The sequence below is a fragment of the Rhinatrema bivittatum genome, chromosome 8, assembly GCF_901001135.1.
Source record: "Rhinatrema bivittatum chromosome 8, aRhiBiv1.1, whole genome shotgun sequence".
In the NCBI taxonomy this organism is placed as follows: domain Eukaryota; kingdom Metazoa; phylum Chordata; class Amphibia; order Gymnophiona; family Rhinatrematidae; genus Rhinatrema; species Rhinatrema bivittatum.
This window is the reverse complement of record NC_042622.1, coordinates 46,082,536-46,101,256: the sequence shown is the minus strand read 5'-3', so window position 1 is coordinate 46,101,256 and position 18,721 is coordinate 46,082,536. Positions and strand designations below refer to the sequence as shown.

The following is an 18,721-nucleotide window of genomic DNA, read 5'->3' as shown; positions in this document are numbered from 1 at the left end:
TTCCATGTTACCATTGCTAATGGCAATAGCTATTCTCTAAGTGAACTTAATAGCAGGTAATGGACTTCTCCTCCAAGAACTTATCCAATCCTTTTTTAAACACAGCTATACTAACTGCACTAACCACATCCTCTGGCAACAAATTCCAGAGTTTAATTGTGCGTTGAGTAAAAAAGAACTTTCTCCCATTAGTTTTAAATGTGCCCCATGCTAACTTCAGGGAGTGCCCCCTAGTCTTTCTATTATCCGAAAGAGTAAATAACCTATTCACATCATAGTCAAAATGGCTATTTACAACTTCTCATGCAATCCAGTCTATTTACATATTTAGCTCTTCAATAAATCTGTGACTGTGTAGTGCTTAGTACATCTTTTCTTTTTGTCCATATCGCTTTCCAGCTGCAGGGGCAGTTTTGGGTCTCTCTCCCAGAATTAGTGGAATAGGATTATTTTATTTAATTATTTATCTTTTATTTCATTCTTGAACCTGGTCAATTATAAAGGTAGTTTAGAAGCTCCCTCCCACATTTTAGGATTCAGGTTTCTCTGATCCAATGTAGATGATACACTTTAAAGTCCCATAAGGTGAACTTAATATCAGGTAATGGACTTCTCCTCCAAGAACTTATCCAATCCTTTTTTAAACACAGCTATACTAACTGCACTAATCACATCCTCTGGCAACAAATTCCAGAGTTTAATTGTGCGTTGAGTAAAAAAGAACTTTCTCCCATTAGTTTTAAATGTGCCCCATGCACATCTGGACAAAGGTGTACCTTTGTCCAGATGTGCATGGGTGAAAGATATCTCTCCACTCTTCTCTTCACTATCCAAGTGATAGCATTGTAGTTACACCAGATGAGTGCCACTGGTCTTCGCTGAAGTCCAATCTCTCTTTCTCCCAGGAATGAGTAAGGATTCATTCCTTAAGTAAGCTCTGATTGTTGTTGAGTCTTTTTGGATAAGAAACTTCTGATCTCTCTTAAGAGGACCTTCTCCGAGTTCCTGGGTCTCAAAGGGAACTCAGATGAAGGAGAAAATAAAACAAGCCTAAAAAATAACCCAACCTGAAGAAAGAAGGGTGCTTAGAGCTTCTTCCTCCAAACCAAAGGGTTAAAAGCTGGATTCTTTAAGAGGGCAATAGGTACCTTGTCTTCTATTACATGCTCAAGTTTCTTTCCAAGAAACCCAAAGGTCCTTTTTCTAAAAAACAAAAGAGGAGCAAGCATGGTAGCTTGCTGCCTTGAGAAAGGGCAACTCAAAATCCACACCTACAAAATACTGGTGCCTTCTGTTCTTATAGGCAAAGACTCCACCATTAAATTCTCCCACATGGAGAAGATATAACCCAATTAAATCTAACTCTTTTCTTTTCCCACTTAGAGAATTAGTATGCTCCTTCTATTGGATACTCAGTAAAGTTCTCTACATATGCAAAAACATTTGGTCCACAAGATGCAACTTAGAGTCAGGCTATGACTATGAGTCATGTTAGGCTATAGAACTATGGCTCCAGAGAGTCCTGTATCAGAGGCATGAATGCCAGTAATATGTGGTGAGGAGAATGCATGATGTCAAGGTGAACTGTGTCATTGGGGAGGTAGGCCATACTACTGGTAATAGCTTCAGCACTAGAAGATGTAGGCTGTATTAGGTGTGCCTGCAGTGGGCAGTAGTGTTGGGGACTTAGGACTATGGTGGCAGTGGGCACATGGTGTTGTGGTGGCTATAGAGGTAGAATCAGTGAGAGCTATGGTGTTTCTCATATTGTACTTCAGAGGTATTATGAGAACATGGATAATGTGCTACAGGGGTGATGGATGTCATACTGTGGTGTGCACAGGCTGCTAACGCTGGGTAGCAGAAGGAAGCACTAGAGAGGGTGAGGGGGTAATTAGCTGGGGAGATGTTAGGGATCGATTGGGAATCCTGGAGGGTAGGAAGGGATTGACTTGGGAAGGGGGGATGAGATAGGGGCTTGGTTGGTAGGATGGTGAAAAGGGACTGATCAAATGAATATGTGTATGTAGGTGTAGGTGTATGAGAGAGGGGATCAGTGCCAGAGGTGTGTGTATGAAAGAGGAGAGGAAAAGCTTCAAATTTCTGGCCTCTCTGCCAATTAACACTACCTTCAGCCAACTTTTAAATTAACCGCACCCCCCTTACCCCTTGGGTTTGCCCCCATTCCCAACTCATCTGATCCAAAAGCAGCAGGATTCCTCTCCAGTCGCTCCTGTCCTGCTGATGCCATACTTCAAAATGGTGCTGGTCTTTGGTCACCAGTGGCGCAAGAGCAACTGGACATTGCTCCCCTTTTGGATCAGGTAAGCTGGGGATAGGGGAAGGAGTAAAATTAATTAGTGGGGAAGGAGTGAGGACCCCTTAGTAGGTAGGCCTCTTAGTGCATGGTATTTACATATAGTGTGTGCTACATGCACACACTATATGTACATAGCGAAGAAAACAAAGTGGAACTAAGCACATTTTAAAAAGGCACAAAAAACAACCCCATCCAAGAAACAGAAGTATTCATTTAGTCAATTAATTAATTAATTTATTAAGAGTACATATAAACCTCATATTTCATGAATTTTTTACAGTGATGCATAGACATGAAGGAAAAAACACAGAACTGCTTGTAGGGCTAAGTCCATAAGCAAAGCATGTCAAGCAGCACTGACTGATACATGGGGGTAACCTGTACAGCGGGGCAGATACTGCCATGGGACGCTTGCTGGGCAGACTAGATGGACCATTGGTCCTTTTCTGCTGTCATTTCTATGTTTCTGTGTTGCTATATCAAATAGGACAAACTGCCCATTCAGTCTACTCATCCACTTCTCCTGTTCAGCTTTAGGATCCTTTCCTGTTTCTCAGAGATGCTCTGTGCGTGTTCCTTGTTTCCTTGAATTGTGGCACTGCCCCGCTTTTTCAGACCTCCATTGGGAGGCTGTTCCATGTGCTTACTACCCAATCCATAAAGAAATATTTTATTACACTACTCCTGTGACTGGAGCCCTGTCTAATCCCTTTCACCCTCATCCCATGATCCCTCCTCATTCCAGAGCATCCTTTTCATTGAACGAGGCCTGCCTCTTATGCGTTTCATCTTTGGAAGTATTTAAATATCTCTGTCCTATTTCCTCTTTCCCTTCTTTTCCCCCATGTTATACATCTTTACATCTTTAAGTCTGCGCCCTTAAGCTTTATCATGAAGAGCATTAAATAGTTTAATAACTGCCCTCTATACTATTTCTATTTCGTTTCTAACCTTTTGAAGTTGCGGACTCCAGAACTGTACACAGTATTCCAAATTAGGCCTCACCAGGTACCTATACAGAGGCAATATTGCCTGTTCTTTCCTACTGGCTACTCCTCTCCCTGTGTACCCAAGCATCCTTTTGGCTTTTGCCGTCACCTTTAACTACCTGTTTGACCACCTTAAGATTACCACATATGATCGCTCCTAGATCCCACTCTTATTTTGTGGACAGAAGAACTTCACACATTATACTGTACCACTGCCTTGGGTTTTTTAACAACATGAATGCATAACCCTGCATTTTTTAGCATTAAATCTTAGCTTCCGAATTCTAATCCATTCTTTAAGCTTTGCTAGATCCCGCCTCATGTTTTCCACATTTGTTGCAGGTTTTAGTATCGACCGCAAAATTGTAAACCTTTCCTATAGCCTTGATAAGCGGTTTATAAATTTTTAAATAAATAAATCTCAGGGCATTTCCCCCGCCCCTCCCCATCGCCTCCAAGATGTAGCACCGGTTCCATGGTAGTGCAGGGCCTCTTACAGCAGTCATGCCTTGAGAAGCCCTCTGATGGCCTTGCCCCCTCCGCCTATACAGGAATCCTGTTACATAAGAACATAAGAATATGCCATATTGGGTCAGACCAAGGGTCCATCAAGCCCAGCATCCTGTTTCCAACAGTGGCCAATCCAGGCCACAAGAACCTGGCAAGTACCCAAAACCTAAGTCTATTCCATGTTTCCGTTGCTAATGGCAGTGGATATTCGCTAGGTGAACTTAATAGCAGGTAATGGACTTCTCCTCCAAGAACTTATCCAATCCTTTTTTAAACACAGCAACACTAACTGCACTAACCACATCCTCTGGCAACAAATTCCAGAGTTTAATTGTGCGTTGAGTAAGAAAGAACTTTCTCCGATTAGTTTTAAATGTGCCCCATGCTAACTTCATGGAGTGTCCCCTAGTCTTTCTGTTATCCGAAAGAGTAAATAACCAATTCACATCTACCTGTTCTAGACCTCTCATGATTTTAAACACCTCTATCATATCCCCCCTCAGCCGTCTCTTCTCCAAGCTGAAAAGTCCTAACCTCTTTAGTCTTTCCTCATAGGGGAGCTGTTCCATTCCCCTTATCAGTTAAGCACAGGCTTTAGCTTTTAAACTTCCAGGCTGTATTGCACTCCAACCAGTGACTCCAACCAGTCTCTTTCCCTTGCAAACTGGAGCAGCCCCAGACTCAGTCAGGGTTCAATGGCCGAGCCCCTAGGGGATGTACCCCCTGGTCTATCAAGAAAGACAGGTAACACCTTCTGACACACAGAAGACCCAGAGCCTGGAATATTCTTACACTGGCTCCAGGATAATCTTGTGCCTTTCAGCATCCTGTGCACGTCCAGCAAATGTTTCACACAGTTTGAGACCATTCAGGGTTCCCATAAGGGGGAAACCTCTGTTTTACCATAAAACCTGTTATCGCTGTTAACCTCTATATACCTTTGAGGCCTAGGAGCCACACATCCTTTTCAGCTTCTTCTCCAGACTCTCAGAAGAACCCTTCTTCTTCTTTACCCTTCTCTATGGCGCTTTCACAGGCAGGATGGTGTCCCCCTTAGGTCTTGGGATCTTTATCCTCCTAGCTGGCGCCCGGTCAGCACTGGCAGGAATGTCCCTTTGTCCCCCAGCCAACTTCTGATGTCCACAGTTCAGCCCTGTAGACTTCGAGGCCACAGCACAACACTCTTCAGCTCCTACCCAAACACCTTAACAAAACTCCTATGTGCAAATCCTTAGCCCAGATTCCTGAGAACCCTTAATTAGAATCCTCCACAGCTTCCTTTTATATCAAACCCATCCTCTTAGGGAAGAAGACTTTTCAACAGATCACTGCTTGACTCACACCTCTCTAAACTCTGCTGGAAAATTCTTAGAGCTAAACCCAGCCCTCAGGACACATCTAGCCAGTCAGGTTCTCGGGATATCCACAATGAATATGTATGAGATGGTTTTGAATACATTGGAGGCAGTGCATGCACATCTACCTCATGCATATTCATTGTAGATACCCTTAAAATCTGACTGGTTAGGTGTATCCAGAGGACTGAATTAAGAACCACTGTTCTACTGGCCTTCAAGGGGCCACAAATTCATCCAGGAATTATATCAGAATCATCTTTGATTTGAATTAAACGATCTTTTAGGGCTCAAACATTCTGACCGCTTTCTCTATCCACTCCAACTTCATCCCTCCCCTCCTGTCTCATTCAGGACAGAAAAGGGAGAACAACAGGAAGGGAGGGGAGGACTGGATTAGGGACCAGAGACCATCTTTTCTCTTCTGTTCTGTTAAATCCAGCCTACTCCTTCCCTGAAGGATGCTTGTGGGGGGAGGGGCTGGAGCAGGAAGTAGAAAGCAGGAAGCTGAGAGCTGAGACTGAAGGCAGGCAGTTAGGAAGTAGGGGAGCTTCAGGTTTGTTGATTGATAGTTGTAAATTATGCAGCAACGGGAGCCTGGGGGCCACTGCTGCTAACACAAAAACATACTCCACAATCTGCATTACCTCATAATTTCTCCTATTTTTATCTTCATATTTTCTATTAAAGCCATCCATCATTGTCAAAATTTTCCATTTCACATTTAAAGTTAAGTGATATATTGGCACACATTTGCAAGAATTCAATATAGAGCTAGATTATTACTGTGAATTGGGTGAGGGCAAGCATACGTTAACCTGGGTACTTCCCACACGTTGTCTGAGTCACTGTGACACCATGGGCCTTCTGATTTTATTAGATGGAATTTGGGGACCTCACTGCCTTCCCAAGGATTTACATGAAGGGAGGCCCCTACCTGACACCCCCCCCCCCCCCCACACACACACACACACACAATCCCACTTCTCTACCATGCCTACTTGTATAATTGGAAAATCTGCATGGTCAATGTGGCTCTCGGAGGTTAAGAGGAGAGACTGAGATTCAAAGGTAAAAGAAAAGTTATTACACTCCAAGTAGTTTGGAGGGTACATAAAAACACTATAAAACTGCTCCAAGAACCAGTCAAAGCTCAATTTGTAGACAAAAAGGAAGTGGAATTGTTGAGTGGGTTGAGATTGGCGGTGCCAGGGTCACGTGTGACCCTGTGCATGTTCTTCGTATTGTTAACATGCTCAATGAGCCCTTGTAGGCGGACGATGGCTGAGGTTTGGGGATGCAGGATGATCACTGGGGCAAGTAGGAGAAGGCAGATAGAGAGAATGGGGTCTCCTTCTCTATAACCCCATCCTCCAATCTGCCCTGGTGCCTCCCCCTAAATTTCCTAGTGCTCCTTGTCCCCCCCTCCCCCCCAATGGTCTAAAGCCCTTAAGTTTAATCCACAATCCCTGGTGATTCTCGAGCTCTCCCTCCCCCTGGAAAAATCACTCTCTCCAATATCTCTACTTTTCTCCATCCTTAGCCAGTAAAGTACAGGGGCTCATCTTCAAGCCAGAATCAGCGGACTCAGTTCCGCTTTGCAGGCTAATGAGCACTTTTTCTGCTGTCCTCGGTCTCCTTGGACAAGGGTGTGTGGCCTGGTATTCAAAAGCATGGCCTGCTCATTTTATCCTTGGGAGTTGCAGGAAGGGAACAATACCACATGCTCTCCTCGCTTAATCTGTTCTATCTCCCTACCCCCACCACTAAATCCTATCTCTTCCCCTCCTTCGCTTTTTCACCAACCCCCTTCTGATCACTTCGTTCACAGACAGCCACCCACTCTGATCATCTCACTCCCATCTCATGGTCCCTCATATCCTCTCACTCACACCGACTTTGAGATGGGACTGAGATTTATTTATTTATTTATTTATAACTTTTATATACCGACATTCAAATGAATATCACATCGGTTCACATACAACTGGGAAACCAAAAAACTAGTAGGGAGAAAGGAAGGATAAAGTTACAATTAACAGGGGATCATAAGGAACGGGGTGAGAATGCGGAACGGTCTAAGGGACCAAGTGAGAGTAATAGCAGGAAGGATACGGCAAACTTATAACTTTGTTGAGATTAGAGTAGGTGGCTTACTGTGATCAGTTACCATCCAGGAGAAAGATCTAGGCATCATAGTGGATAATACATTGAAATCGTCAGCTCAGTCTGCTGCAGCAATAAAAAAAAAAAAGCAAACAGAATGTTGGGAATTTAAAATGAATAGAGAATGTGATAATACTTCTATATCGCTCCAAGGTGAGACCACATCTTGAGTACTAGGTGCAATGCTGGTCGCCAAAAAAATCTCAAAAAGACATAGTTGCACTGGAGAATATATAGAGAAGGGCATCCAAAATGATAAAGGGGATGGAACGACCCTCCATAAGGAAAGGCTAAAAAGATTAGGGCTGTTCAGTTTCGTGAAAAGACAGCTATGGAAGGATATGATAGAGCTCTATAAAATCATGAGTGGAATAGAATGGATAAATGTGAATTGGTTATTTACTGTTTCAGATAATACAAGGACTAGGGAGTACTCCTTCCACTTAGCAAGTAGCACATTTAAAACAAATTGGAAATTTCTTTTTCACTCAACACACTATTAAGCTATGGCATTCATTGCTGGAGGATATAATTAAGGGAGTTTGTGTAGCTAAAAAAAGATTTGGACACTGTCCTGGAGGAGAAGTCCATAAACTGCTATTAATCAAGTTGAGTTATGGAGTAGCCACTTATTACTGACATTAGTAGCATGGGAACTACTTAGTGTTTGGGTATTTGCCAGGTACTTGTAACTTGGATTGGCCACTGTTGGAAACAGGATGCCGGGCTTGATGGAACCCTGATCTGACTTCTTATGAAGTGTCATTAGTTTTGTTTCTTAGGACCTAGCTGTCTCCCATCATAAGGGAGTCCTCAGATTCCCCAGCACCTCAGTTCTCAGGCAATAAATGTCCGTTTTATCTTCCCTCCAAATGAGTCAGTGATCAGCCTCTTTGCTCCTTACACTTCTCTTGTAGAACTCCTGCTGTGATTATTTTCTGGGCAGTAACTTCTAATCCATGTCAAATCTTTCCATGCCTCTCTGTCTTTTGTTTTCCTGCTAGTGCTTTTTCATGCATGATATCCCACAGTTACAGGCTTTCTTATCTCAACCACCAGCTCCTAACTCCACTAAAAGAGACAGTAGCAGACATTTGCTCCAGTGCATAAATACGCAATAAAACAGTTTTCCCTTTTCTTTTGACATTTCTACATTTTAATCTTTTTTTTTTATTTTATTTTTATTAACTTTTCATTTTCAAAAGACATTACACAGCATGTATACATCATATACAATATATTAAGAAATAACAAAAAATCCAATGTAATTATTTTTCATACTGTGAAAGGAACAAACTAGAGCAGTTACTTATAACTAATTAATACAAATTTGTGTCATGCCACATTATTACTTCTTTAACCCATTTAATTCTAAGAAGAATTTAGGAACAGGACTCAAGGTATGAACGAAGTTGATCAGGTTGATTAAACACATACCTAGAGTTTTGAAAAATTAATATGCAACGGCATGAAAACCTTAAAAGGAATTTAGCCCCTCTTTGTACAACCTTATCTCTCATAGACAAAAACTCCTTCCTCCTTAACTGAGTATCTCGGGCGATGTCAGGAAACATTCTGATAGACTGACCATGAAATTTAGAATTTTGATATTTAAAATAAAGTCTTAGGACAGTATCTCAGATATAAATGCAAATTGCACAATTAATATAGCCCTTGACTTTATTTCCATTTTTCCAAAAAATCAGATAAATTTAAATCATTTTCTTTTAACTCTCCCTGTTGTTCTTGTATATTTCCCATTCCCTGGGGCTGAGAGATATAGTAAATTCTAGATATTACAGGTATAGCCATGTCTGTGTATTTCAAAACATTGATCAAATAACTTTTGAATAATTCTTTAGGCGAGATTAAATGTGTTTTAGGAAAATTTCACACTCTTAGATTAAACTTTCTAATTTGATTTTCCAATTGTTCTAATTTATCTGATTGAATCTTTTCAGATTTAATCAAATGTATTTGTACTTTTTCAATCTTGTCTATTCTCACCCCCATAGTATTAACAGATCCTTCCATTTTTTCAACTTTTGTCTGCAATATCTTATTATTATTCAAAACATCCTGAACCATTGTAGCCAAATTATTTATCAATTTTTGCACGGAAATTATCATAATTCCTATTTCCTCCAAAGTAAACTTCTTAGGCATCATAACAGACGTAGCAATCATCAATCCCCCTTGACTTCCTTCCATTCCTTTCTCCCTAGGAGCTACCTCAGGTTGTAAAATTGTTGTACATTTATTCCACCAATTTGCTCTCCAGAACTCAGAACTACTGAGTTCACCGGGGGAGATTAACACTCTCTACCCCCCTCTGATCACAAACTGGTGAAAAGACCAAATTTATCATAGGATCCTCAAAACTGAATTCTCCCCCTCTCCTTCCTGTTGGAGGCTCAGGTGTTTATGGGGCACCAGGGCTCAAAGATGTTTCATAAGTCTGGGGAGTTTGACCCTGCTCATAGCCCCACTCTTCTGCGACTTCACCTCCTGGTGTTATCAACGTGGCTCTCGCAAAAAGGTCCTGAATTCGTGGCTGATTATCATTCACTATTGGTGTAGAGGAAATCTCTTTCGTTTTCACTTTCCTCTTGGTGTGTGGCATTACTAAAAGGAAAGTATAGTCACGATATTTCAAGAAATTAAAATGTACCTTAGAAGCTGACTTCTTGCTGACACAATCAAAATCAATTCCTCCAGGCTCCGTTGGCCGCTGATATCCAAAAAGTTATATTTCCCCGCCAATCCCTGGCAACCCAGGCTAAGCCAGGCAAAGCCGCGTGCCGACGGCGATGTCGCACCGTACAGACACCGATTTTATGGGCATCTGTAGCTCCTCCCTCCGGCTTCAGAGTCCAGTGGCAAATATGTAAAAGGTAACTTTAGCTACTTCTGCAAGCTCCAGCAGCAGGCAAAGTCAGCGGCAGTGTCTCGCGGCACAGACGCCGATTTTATGGGCGTCTGTAGCTCCTCCCTCCGGCTTCATAGTCCACCGGTAAATATGTAAAAGGTAACTTGAGCTGCTTCTGCAAGCTCCAGCAGCAGGCAAAGTCAAAATCTTTGATTACATTACAATACATTCTCTGTATGCCCATTGTTTCACATGAAATCTCCAAATTCTGCCATATTTTTCTCATATGCCCTTACTAACAATTGAAATATAGCACTTTCTTATGGCCTGGCAGTTTCCTCCTGCTTTTGTTGGGCTTCAAGCTCAAGCTGAACTGGCTTCTAATGGGCCACAGCACCATGAACCTATATTTACAATTCTTTTCTCTTTTCACTGGTTACCAATTAAATATAGAATTCATTACAAGGTATTGAACATTATTCATGCGCTCAACCTCAACGTGGCTCTGCTCTAACCTTCATATTTATAAACCAGCCAGACAACTCAGGTCACTCTCCAAGAACCTTCTGGACATACCCACTGTTAAATCGGCCAGAATGGAAATAACTAGGAAAAGGGCTTTTTCAGTAGCTGGCCCTATTCTTTGGAATGCACTCCCTGACTCTCTCCCTCTTATAACCTCCGTACAACAATTTAAGAAAATGTTAAAAACCTATTTATTTCAGAAAGCTTACAGTTCATTGACCACGCCTTAATTTTTGTATTTCTTTCATTCCTTTTGCAACCTCTCATCACTTATAATCTCTCCATTTTTACTCATTTTTATTTTTTAGTTATATAATAAGTTCAGGATCATATTTTGTTTTGATGGGCTTTTATTATTTTTATTGTATTTATTCTAAGTGCTTATGTTGTGTATTGTTAATTTTTATTGACTGTCCTTGGCTGTTTTGAATTTTGTGTATGTTTATTGTGAACCGTTTTGATTAATTCTTTGAATTGTAAAGTCGGTATATAAACATTATTAAATAAAATAAAATAAATAAATCCGGGATATTATCCCCCAACTCAGCCCAACCATCACAATGAGTCTTCGGCTGAGAGCCAGAAACCAGAGCTCCTTCTGGAACCCAGCTAATGTGGATCCTAAGTCTGGCCACGAGGTGTGCTCGCTGCATGACGACTCAGACTCTCTTCCCTCACCCCCCGGAGTTGTGAGTGCTTCATCCGCAGCATCCCTCGCTCTGGTCAGTCTGGGAAGCAGAAGACCTGAGCTGGAAATTGAAGACCGGGTTCTCCTCCCACTGAGCCACCAGGCTGATCCCTTGAAATACACCGCATTAATTATTTATGTCACTGAGCAGCTCTGAGACTCCCTATGACTTTTGCAAGCTTTACATAAAAGGCAGATAGCTATCCGCAATCAGAGGGACAATATTGCAATTGAATTAAAAAATATTTATGATCTTTTTTTTTTTTTCAATTTCTTACAAATTAATCCACATTAATTTGTTGGCCTGTTTTCCACAGATCTGTCCAATAGTGTCCGAATCAGTTAACACTAAACTGCAGCCGATTCTTCAGACTTTGCCAGGTAAGAAGCTGTAGCTGAGTTCTGAGATTTGTTTTCAAGCTTCTTTCTCTCACTGATTCTCTACATCTTTATTTCCAGTTTTATAACTTCACAGTTGTTGCTGGGTTTTTTTAGTTCCAATGAGCTAATTTTTCCTCTTTTACAGTCACCGTGAAAATTGACCATGTTGCAGGGCTTGATTACTCTTTGGCTGGGACTCCGACTGCTACAGCAGATTCTGTGGATGTGAATCTCAAGGTACATTAAGAAAGAAACAGAGAAGACCGTACGCCACAAATAGAATCCTGGAAAGGGATATTTATACAGATTTATTTACCACGCACGGATAGGGCAATTTTCAAAGCAATTTCTATGGATAAAACAGAGTACCCTGTAACAACAAGGTTTTAGATTGTTTTTACGCTGCTTAAGTCCTTGGCATTGGGTTACAGGAGATGTTTGTAAATCAGTGACACTGGCTTGGAAATTATGAAGCTAAATTTTTGTCCAAAGTGAAAAAAGATTTTCTCATTTTCAGCCTACTTTCCAAAGAGAAAAAGTCTTATAGGATTATTATGCTTGTTCCTGGGTGGGTGCATCCCTAAAATCTTTGGAGGTCCATATTCAGAGCGTTATGTCCGGCTAAGTTCAGATTTGGCCAGACAAACCACGGAATTTGAATTTCCCGCCGTGTTGATTGCCTCTGAGACAATGTATATGGCCATACAACATGGCGCCGGCCACATCTGAGACAAGTGCCAAAGTGATGTCACTTCAGTGCCACTCAGGAGGGCTGGCACCACTATTTTTAAAGAGCACTGGATGGGGCAGGAGTGACTGGGCATCACTCCTTTCCTTTCAAACCACCAGAGAATGGTTAAGTGGAAGTCAGGTTGGTCCCTGGCCCCCAGTCTCACTGATATTTGTAAAGGGGGGGGGGGGGGGGGTTGGAGGGGCTCGGCCAAGCCCTGGCTGGCTTAGCTGAATAGCTCCAGGCCCATACCTATTTTGCATGAAGGTAAAGGGTCAGAAGACTTGGCCCGGGTCTTAGGGCTTCTATAAGTGTGGAAGGAATTGGAGGACTTCAAAGGGGGGGGGGGGGGGGGGGGCGCATTTTGATTTTTTTTTTTGTTTCAGGGTCTATTTTGGCCATTTAATGCTTTTTTTTTCAGTTTGGGAAAAGAACCAAATCAAAAAAATAACATTAAACAAACAAACAAAAAAGACAAAATGAGCCAAAAAAATTTTTTTGGCTGCACATCCCTATTATCTGGGTATACTGAGCGGTGCAGTTACACCGCTGAATGTTCCTCCTAAGTTATCCAGATAAGTTTATCAGAATAACTTACAAAGACTGCTCGCAACCGAATATCGGCCTCTTTGTGTTTATAGTTCTTTCTACCCCAAATCTGCAGAAGATGTCAGGGGATACCAGAAGATTCTGACAGGGATATTTTTTTACCCTATGTTTACACGAACACATGTCTCCTGAGAACTTGGCTTAATTAGTTCTGCTTGAAACTCTTTGGTTTTTATAGGATGTGATTAAAGTCAGCACATATTAATACAACAGTTGAAAAAGAACAATGGAATAAATAAAATCCCATATATATATATATATATATATATATATATATATACATATATATACATATATAGACACACACACACATACCTACTGTACATACACACACACACAAATGGGATTTTTTGATAAATAGCCATTACTTTTATATAACCGTCATGTTTTTATATAATGTTGTAAATTTATAGCATGCAATACAGTCAAAAAATGGTGTTAAGTGCCACGGCAACTCAGCTTGAGAACCAACCATCAATCGCAGCACGCCTGGATTCAGGCAACAAAGATAAATAGCAGGGGTGCCAAATCTGGAAGAAGCGAAATACTTGAGTCAAAGAGGAAGTTGCTTCTGCTCGCTTTAGGGCTGTGCTTTCCAGTCTCCAGAGGGACTTCCTTCTCCCTTCCCCTTGCGCTCTGGTCCTGCCTAAATGTGACAATGTCTGAAATCAGTCTTGAATGGCAGTGAGCAGGGGTTAGGCAAGTTCTGCTGCGCTAAAAGCTGAAGTGGGAAGAAAAGTGAGACAGGCCGAAAAAAGGTAATAGATTCAAGTATGGAAATACAAATACCAAATATACGAGTGAGCAAAGCCCAGGAAAATAAAAGTGAACAATGGAAAAACATTACAGGAGCCCAAACTAAATATTTAGTCCTCTTTCTCTAATCAGTTTCTTGTTCTATATATATATATATATAGTTTTGTTTTATATAATTTATGCAGCTAATACTTGCTTGATCCTGAAGAACTTCTATTGGAGTGATTTACAGGCCTCCAAATCAAATAGAAGGGCTTGACAAAGCTCTAGTTGAAGACATACAAAAGATGGGAAAGAAGGGAGAAGTGGTGATTGTTGGAAATTTTAATATGCCGGATGTAGACTGGAGAATCCCTTCTGCAGAATCTAACAGAAATAGAGAGATAGTGGATGCCCTACAAGGGACTCTGTTCAAACAAATAGTAATGGAATCCATGAGGGAGGGAGCTATACTCGACTTAGTTCTCACTAATGGAGATAACGTCTCTAATGTCCAGGTGGGTGCCCACCTCAGCACCAGTGATCATCATACAGTATGGTTTCATATCACAAATAGGATACGGAGAAGTAGCACGAAGACTCGAGTTTTGCAGTTCAAAAACACGGACTTTGATGAAATGGGGAAGTACCTGGAGGAAGAACTAGAAGGCTGGGAGAACGAGAGAGATGTGGAACAACAGTGGACCAAACTAAAAGGAGCAATTACCAAGGCAACTAATCTATATGTTAGAAAAGTAAAGAAAAGCAAGAGAAAAATGAGACCTATCTGGTTCTCAAAGGAGGTGGCTGACAAAATAAAAGCTAAAAGAACAGTGTTCAAGAAATATAAAGAATCCCAAAGAGAAGAACACAAGGAAGAATATCTAGTGGAACTGAGGGAGACAAAGAAAGCAATCAAGAAAGCGAAAATTCAAGCGGAAGAAAGGATCGCCAAAGAGGTAAAGCAAGGTGACAAAACATTTTTCAGATACATCAGTGAAAGTAGAAAAGTCCAAAGTGGTATACTGAAATTGAAAGTGAAAAGGATCAATGGGTGGAGACAGGTGAAGAAATGGCAGAATTATTAAATGAATACTTCAGTTCTGTGTTCACTAAAGAAGACCCTGGAGAAGGACCGTCGCTAGTTAACAAGAAAATAGAGGGGAATGGAGCAGATGTACCGTATTTTTCGCTCCATAAGACGCACTTTTTTTCCCCCAAAAGTGGGGGGAAAATATATGTGCGTCTTATGGAGCGAATATAAAAAAAAAATCTAACAAACCCCCCCACACCCTCCTGACCCCCCCAAGACCTGCCAAACGTCCTTGGTGGTCCAGCGGGGGTCCAGGAGCGGTCCGGGAGCGATCTCCTGGGCTTGGGCCGTCGGCTGCCAGTAATCAAAATGGCACCGACGGCCCTTTGCCCTCACTATGTCACTGGGACCGACCGCTGCTATTGGTCGGTCTCAGTGACATGGAGAGGGCAAAGGGCCGTCGGCACCATTTTGTTTACTGGCAGCCGACGGCCGAAGCCGAGGAGATCGCTCCCGAACCGCTCCTGGACCCCCGCTGGACCACCAGGGACTTTTGGCAGGTCTTGGGGGGGGGGGTCAGGAGGGTGGGGGTTGCAGTAAATTAAGTCAGCAGGTCTTGGAGGTGGGTCAGGAGGGTGGGGGTTGTTAATTAATTTAAAGGGTTGGGATGGGGTTTTTTTTTGGGAGGGAGGGATTCCCAGAGAAAGAAAAAAGTTTTCTGATCTGGGGAGTGGACCAAAATGGCCCTCCCCAGACCCAAAAACTAAATGGGGAGAAAAAAAAAGCTATGCACTCCCCTAATTTGCTCCATAAGACGCCCAGACGCAGAGCCGGTTTAGCTCAAAATTTTTTTTTTTTTTTAATTTTCCCCCTCTGAATCCTAGGTGCGTCTTATGGTCAGGTGCGTCTTATGGAGCAAAAAATACGGTAACTCCATTTACAGTAGAGAATGTATGGGAAGAGCTGGGGAAACTGAAAGTGGACAAAGCCATGGGGCCTGATGAGGTTCATCCCAGGATAATGAGGGAGCTCAGAGATGTGCTGGTGGGTCCGCTGTGTGACCTGTTCAATAGATCCCTAGAAATGGGAGTGGTGCCGAGTGATTGGAGAAGAGCGGTGGTGATCCCGTTTCACAAGAGTGGAAACAGAGAGGAGGCGGAAAACTACAGACCGGTTAGCCTCACCTCGGTGGTGGGAAAAGTAATGGATTCGCTGTTAAAAGAAGGAATAGTGAACTATCTACAGTCGGAAGAATTGCTGGACCAGAGGCAGCATGGATTCACCAGGGGAAGATCCTGTCAGACAAATCTGATTGACTTTTTTGACTGGGTAACCAAGGAATTGGATCAAGGAAGATCACTCGATGTCATCTACTTGGACTTCAGCAAGGCTTTTGATACGGTCCCGCACAGGAGACTGGTGAATAAAATAAGAAGCTTAGGAATGAGTGCCAAGGTGGTGGCCTGGATTGCAAACTGGTTGACGGACAGAAGACAATGTATGATGGTAAATGGAACTTACTCTGAAGAGAGAGCGGTGTTGAGTGGAGTGCTGCAGGGGTCGGTGTTGGGACCGGTCCTGTTCAATATCTTTGTGAGCAACATTGCAGATGAGATAGAAGGTAAGGTTTGTCTTTTTGCGGATGACACTAAGATCTGCAATAGAGTGGACACGTCGGAAGGAGTGGAGAGAATGAGACAGGATATAAGGAAGCTAGAAGAGTGGTCAAAGATATGGCAGCTGAGAGTTAATCCCAAGAAGTGCAGAGTCATGCATATGGGGTATGGAAATCCGAATGAACTGTTTTCGATGGGGGGAAAAGGGCTGATGTGCACGGGGCAAGAGAGAGACCTTGGGGTGATAGTGTCATTACACTCACCAAATAATATTATTTACAAACTATGTTACCGATCCTTAATGGCACCTGTTTAACTTAAAATACCATAGCATAATTTTTATATGCCTTAATGTAAACCGTTGTGACGGTATCCACTGAACGACAGTATAGAAAAGTGTTAAAATAAATAAATAAATAGATAGGTGATCCAAAGTCGGCGAAACAATGTGACAAGGCGATAGCTAAAGCCAGAAGAATGCTGGGCTGCATAGAGAGAGGAATATCGAGTAAGAAAAGGGAAGTGATTATCCCCTTGTACAGGTCCTTGGAAAGGCCTCACCTGGAGTATTGTGTTCAGTTCTGGAGACCGTATCTCTAAAGAGACGGAGGCGGTCCAGAGAAGGGCGAACAAAAAGGTGGAAGGTCTTCATCGAATGACTTATGAGGAGAGATTGAAGAATCTAAATATGTACACCCTGGAGGAAAGGAGGAGCAGAGGTGATATGATACAGACTTTCAGATACTTGAAAGGTTTTAATGCTCCAAAGACAACAACAAACCTTTTCCGTCGGAAAAAAATCAGCAGAACCAGGGGTCACGATTTGAAGCTGCAGGGAGGAAGACTCCACCACCCTCTCTTCACAGAGAGGGTGGTGGATGCCTGGAATGCCCTTCCGGAGGAAGTGGTGAAGACCAGAACTGTGAAGGACTTTAAAGGGGCGTGGGATAAATACTGTGGATCCATAAAGTCTAGAGGACGTGAATAAAGAGTGCGTGGCTCGCGGGAATTATGGCTACTACCTGGAGATAATACCCTTATTCAATAAACAATTGCTCTAAGCTTCAACAGCAAGAGGAAATGTGGAAAAAGATTTGCATTCACAAAAAGCGGGGAGTAGATTGCTTGTTACTGCGGTTACTACCCCAAACCAAAAAAGCCTGATACTTTACTTTCAATGCATAATCAGCATAGCTCTCTGCTTCAACGGCAGGGGAGAAAGTCTGATACTTCATGCATATCCAGCATAGCTCTCTGCTTCAATGGCAGGGGAGAAAGTCTGATACTTCATGCATATCCAGCATAGCTTTCTGCTTCAACGGCAGAGGGAATGAAGAAAAGTGGATCTATATACAGACAACAACCAACAAGGACTGAATCACATAGTCTGGGTAAACAAATAAGCATGGGTGTAGCTTGCTTATTGCGGCGGTTACTACCCCTAACTAATTAAGCTAGATATTTCACTTAGATGCAGCACCAACACTGCTCTTTGCATTAATGGTGGGGGTGGAAGGGAAATAGAACCAAAGGGTTACTAAGAGCCAAGAGTAACAGATAAGTATGAGAAAAAAATTGCGAAGCTTGCTGGGCAGACTGGATGGGCCGTTTGGTCTTCTTCTGCCATCATTTCTATGTTTCTATGTTTCTATAACCCAAAGGTAGGAAGAAATTCCCACTGAGAGAGAGAAAACAGCAAGGAAGAGGGAACCACAGGTTCAACTGCCTGCGTCTGCTGGAGACAGAGAAATACTGGGGATACAGGGTGAGCACTGTCCTGATATAGGATATCCTTTCAGTTTTTCTCTGTCTCCATCTGCTGGACAGGAGGCTCAACCCACTGTTTGTACTGATCCGGGTACATACAGGGAACAATGGATTACATTTGCAGTGCCAATAAATTTGTAGGTCTTGTTCTTAAGTGAGACAGTTCTGTCTCACAGCTCTTACAGGGTCGTAGGGGGGATTTCCCCTTGATTATTCAGCCTAGGATCCCTTATTCCCGGAGCCTTTTGCCTGGCTGGGGTGATTCTGATGGTCCAGTCACTCCCCCTTGTGCTTGGGTGACCCCTCAGAAGACTCATGCCTCGGGTCCCACTGCAGAGCTGTTTCCCGGCCTCTGCTCTGTTAAGTTTCAGCACTTAATTAATGAAAAGCACTTTTGCCGGCACCCGCGATTGTCTTTGAAGTGCAGT

At 42.4% G+C, this 18,721-nt stretch overlaps 1 protein-coding gene across 1 annotated transcript in view; it reads left to right on the top strand.

Annotated features, from left to right (window-relative positions):
- BPI (bactericidal permeability increasing protein) overlaps nt 1-18,721 on the top strand; it is a 120,738-nt gene that overhangs the window by 39,567 nt on the left and 62,450 nt on the right. Inside the window, exons 6-7 of the mRNA XM_029612869.1 lie at nt 11,740-11,803; nt 11,949-12,040. Coding sequence (XP_029468729.1) covers nt 11,740-11,803; nt 11,949-12,040 — 156 coding nt within the window. The remainder of the gene's footprint in view (nt 1-11,739; nt 11,804-11,948; nt 12,041-18,721) is intronic.